We start from the raw sequence: 5,000 nt of genomic DNA, 5'->3' as shown, positions 1-5,000 counted from the left end.
AGAGAGAGAGAGAGAGAGAGAGAGAGAGAGAGAGAGAGAGAGAGAGAGAGAGAGAGAGAGAGAGAGAGAGAGAGAGAGAGAGAGAGAAAATTCACCCTCCCAGAGCGGCTCAGACAGCCAGACGATAAAAGAATTTACTCAGCTGGAGGAATTACAGTCACAGCCAAACCATACACACACACACACACACACACACACACCGTAGCTGCTCAATGACAATCCTGAAAATCCTCTTCAAGACCGGCAACACAGACCGGCACATCTTACCCCAGCGCAGCTCCCACCTATCCCCTTCCACATTTGTCTCTGTCTTCTGCTGGAGTTCTCTTTGTGTGGTGCGCTCAGCTCAGTTTTACGCTTTATATGGTTATTTATTTAACAGATATCCAGGTGAGTGTTTACAGGCTCCAGACTAACATGTCTGCAGATGGAGGCACCAGCTCCGCATTATATCAATAATATCACAGAGTTTTGTCTCTTGGAAATGCACTTTTGACAGTACCTTGAGGTGCGATTTTATTTACATTATTAACTTCTGTAAAAATTGACCTCATTTTTATATACAGAGTACAGTAGCCATTTAGCATAAATATAAATGCACACAAACTGCTGTAGCTCAACAACAAAAATACTGTAATTATTTCTGCTTTAATACATCTAACATTTATAATAAAAAAACATTTGATATGAACATCCCATATTTCTGCCACAATACCATGATTGCAACATCAAAATGGAACGTTGCTATTGGATGTTCTGTTACGACATTAAAATGACGTTGCTATTGGATGGTTGGAACGTTGCTATTGGATGTTCCGTTACAACATTAAAATGACGTTGCTATTGGATGGTTGGAACGTTGCTATTGGATGTTCCGTTACAACATTAAAATGGAACGTTGCTACTGGATGTTCTGTTACGACATCAAAATGACGTTGCTATTGGATGGTTGGAACGTTGCTATTGGATGTTCCGTTATGACATCAAAATGGAACGTTGCTATTGAATGTTCCGTTATGACATCAAAATGGAACGTTGCTATTGGATGTTCTGTTACGACATCAAAATGACGTTGCTATTGGATGTTTGGAACATTGCTATTGAATGTTCCGTTATGACATCAAAATGGAACGTTGCTATTGAATGTTCCGTTATGACATCAAAATGGAACGTTGCTATTGGATGTTCTGTTACGACATCAAAATGACGTTGCTATTGGATGTTTGGAACATTGCTATTGAATGTTCCGTTATGACATCAAAATGGAACCTTGCTATTGGATGTTCCGTTACGACATCAAAATGGAACCTTGCTATTGGATGTTCCGTTACGACATCAAAATGGAACATTGCTATTGAATGTTCCGTTATGACATCAAAATGGAACGTTGCTATTGAATGTTCTGTTACGACATCAAAATGACGTTGCTATTGGATGTTTGGAACGTTGCTATTGGATGTTCCGTTATGACTCGTTTCCCTTCTGGAACCCTGCCTTTGTATGTTCTTTTCTGCAACAGTTAAATGGAATGTTGGAACATTCTATCTGGATGTTTTGTCTGTTACAACATTAAAATGGAATGGTGGAGCGTTATTATGGGATGTTCTTTGGTGTTCAAATGTTCAAATCATTCTAGGGCACCTTTAAATTTGAATGTTGGAACGTTGGAACATTACTTTTGGGTGTTCTTTACTGTAGAGTTGAGATTGAATGTTGGAACATTGGAACGCTACTTTTGGGTGTTCTTTTGCAGTAATGTTGAGATTAAATGTTGGAACATTACATTTGGGTGTTCTTTGCAGTAATGTTGAGATTAAATGTTGGAATGTTGGAACGTTACTTTTGGGTGTTCTTTGCTATAGTGTTGAGATTGAATGTTGGAACGTTGGAACGCTACTTTTGGGTGTTCTTTTCTGTAGAGTTGAGATTGAATGTTGGAACATTGGAACGCTACTTTTGGGTGTTCTTTTGCAGTAATGTTGAGATTAAATGTTGGAACATTACATTTGGGTGTTCTTTGCAGTAATGTTGAGATTGAATGTTGGAATGTTGGAACATTGGAACGTTACTTTTGGGTGTTCTTTGCTATAGTGTTAAGATTGAATGTTGGAATGTTGGAACGTTGGAACTTTACTTTTGGGTGTTCTTTTCTGTAGAGTTGAGATTGAATGTTGGAATGTTGGAACGTTACTTTAGCGTTAAAATTGAATGTTGGAACACTGCTTTTGAATGTTCTCTGAAAATTCTGAGTAGTAACATTCCAGAACAAATTGACAAACATCCAACTAAATGTTTCAAGTACAATTTTTTCATGAACAATACGTTTTTGTGCTAATGTGATAACTTTGAACTGATGTCTTATTAACATTACTGGAAGAATGTGTGTTCTTAACTGAGAGGACCTTCCCTTTTTGGCACAAATGAACCTCATTCCCATCAGCCTTCAGCTCACAGATCAGCAGGTGCATCATCTGACGGATTCAAGTACAGTCAGTGAGTGTGTGTGTGTGTGCGTGTGTGTGTGTGTGTGTGTGTGTGTGTGTGTGTGTTGGACTTGGAAGTTTTCAGCGTTCAGAGTTGATTATGATCAGTGTGTGTTGTGGGATCGTCTGGCTTGCTGAAGCGTGTGTTTATATGTTCTGACAGTGTGTTCTTGTTTGCATGACTGTGGGCATTCCTGCATTAGAACCAAAACCAATCTGACTCAATTAGAGCCGACCCGTCTGTGTGTGTGTGTCAAATCAAGTCAAGTCAACTTTATATATATCGCGCTTTTTCAATGCCAATTGTGTCAGAGCAGCTTCAGTGTTAAACAGGACAATACTGCAGCACAATTTGATTCAGCTGTACAGTCGTTCTGGAGTAAACAGTGAAGTTATCAGCTTATTTTAATTTATCATAGAGCGACAATGCTGGCAGATCAGTATTATAGTTTATAGAATTAAATAAGACCCTAATTAATTAATTTTATTTGTATATTTAGTTGAATAAATTGGATCATAATGTTAGTGTCCCCAACTGAGCAAGCCAAGCCAAAGGCAATGAAAACTCCATCAGGGCATGATGGAGAAAAATAAACCTTAGAGAAACCAGACTCAGTCGGGGTGCCAGTTTGTGGCAGTGTGTGTGTGTGTGTGTGTGTGTGTGTGTGCTTGTTTTTGTGAAATATCAGGACACAAATGTGTATAATGCCATGGGTATGACACAGGTATTACAGGAGAGGGTGAAATATGAGGACATTACCCATGGCCCCACTTTACAAAAGGCTTATAGATCACACAGGAGGAGTTTGTGTGTGTGTGTGTGTGTGTGGGCATGTTTTTGTGACATATGAGGACTCAAATGTGTATAATGCCATGGGTATGACACAGGTATTACAGGAGAGGGTGAAATATGAGGACATTACCCATGGCCCCACTTTACAAAAGGCTTATAAATCACACAGGAGGAGTTTTTATGAGAAAGTAAAAATGCAGAATGTTTCCTGAGATGGGTAGGTTTAGGGGCAGTGTGTGTGTGTGTGTGTGTGTGTGTGTGTGTGTGTGTGTGTGTGTGTGTGTGTGTGTGTGTGTGTGTGTGTGTGTGTGTGTGTGTGTGTGTGTTTGTGTTGGGTAGGTTTATGGGCAGTATAGGGGGATAGAAAATACGGTTTGTAGAGTATAAAAACGTTAAAGCCTATGGAATGTCCCCATATGTCACAGAAACAAATGTGTGTGTGTGTGTTCTCACCCTGACAGGCCCCAGAGCGATGGTTGGGAATGAAGCCCCGCCGGCAGGGGTGTGGTTGAGCAGGACACTGTTCACACGGATGACCCCAAGCTCGTCCCACCGTCGCACAACACAGAGTCTTAGTGCAGACGATTCCTGTCAGCTGACCCTGACACATCTGGTTACTGACCGAGGCGAAACAGGGACCAGTCCTGTAATCTGGAGCACACAGAACACATTAAACACACAGGGATGCGAGCAGCATATTTGGGTCAAAATGCTCTTCTTACTCAGTATTTTCGTCTTGTTTCTAGTCCAAACATCTCAAAATGCTTAAAACAAGAAGTATTTACTAGACAAGCAAAAGTAATTGTCTTGTTTTGGGGAAAAATAACTCAAATGAAGGGAATTTTTGATTAAAATCCTCCATTGTAGTCTTAAATTTTCCTCCGGGAACCGACACGTCACAATATTCCTCATTATAATAATCCATACGCAGAATAAAGGGGCGGAGCCTGGCTGGGTTAGATAGTAGAGCTGGTACTTCTGATGCCCGTTCTAACATTGGTATTGATGTAAATAATGAAGAATGAATGATGAGGCACAATCACGAGTCTCACTGCCCTGAAGCTTCACGTGAACACGGGGAACACCCTGTGCACGTGTGTGTGTGTGTGTGTGTGTGTGTGTGTGTGTGTGTGTGTGTGTGTGATGTCATGTGTGTTTGTCTGAAGGGGACACTCCCAGCACTGCTCAACATCTGGGAGCGATAAAACTCACACTTACACACACACACACACACACACACACACACACACACACACACACACACACACATATACACACACACATATACACACACACACACACATTAGCCGAGCTTGATTCATTACGGAATTTGTGATCTCCTGCAGTTCATCAGCTGAATAAATCTCTGGGAATGTCTGTGTGTTCACTGCACTCTCATTCCTGCACAAATCCAATTTAACAATCATTTACAAAAATGTGACTTCAGCTGAGTTTGATTCAGACACACACACACACACACACACACACACACACACACACACACACACACACACACACTCAACTGCGTTAACTCTTTACAGCCGTCCAATCAGGATAGAGTACGTTTCCTCAGCCATCCATCCATTTATCCATCCATCCAGCCATCCATCCATCCATCCATCTGTTCATCCATCCATCCATCTGATCATCCATCCGTTCATCCATGCATCTATCCATTTATCTATCCGTTCATCCATCCATCCATCCATCCATGCATCTATCCA

General features: G+C 40.9%; 1 protein-coding gene across 1 annotated transcript in view; it reads right to left on the bottom strand.

Annotated features, from left to right (window-relative positions):
• fbn1 (fibrillin 1) overlaps nucleotides 1–5,000 on the bottom strand; it is a 118,302-nt gene that overhangs the window by 103,214 nt on the left and 10,088 nt on the right. Inside the window, exon 7 of the mRNA XM_067419159.1 lies at nucleotides 3,730–3,927. Coding sequence (XP_067275260.1) covers nucleotides 3,730–3,927 — 198 coding nt within the window. The remainder of the gene's footprint in view (nucleotides 1–3,729; nucleotides 3,928–5,000) is intronic.

Source organism: Pseudorasbora parva, chromosome 16, assembly GCF_024679245.1.
Source record: "Pseudorasbora parva isolate DD20220531a chromosome 16, ASM2467924v1, whole genome shotgun sequence".
NCBI classification, from domain to species: Eukaryota; Metazoa; Chordata; class Actinopteri; order Cypriniformes; family Gobionidae; genus Pseudorasbora; species Pseudorasbora parva.
Note: the sequence above shows the minus strand (reverse complement) of the source record. Positions and strands in the feature narration are given on the sequence as shown.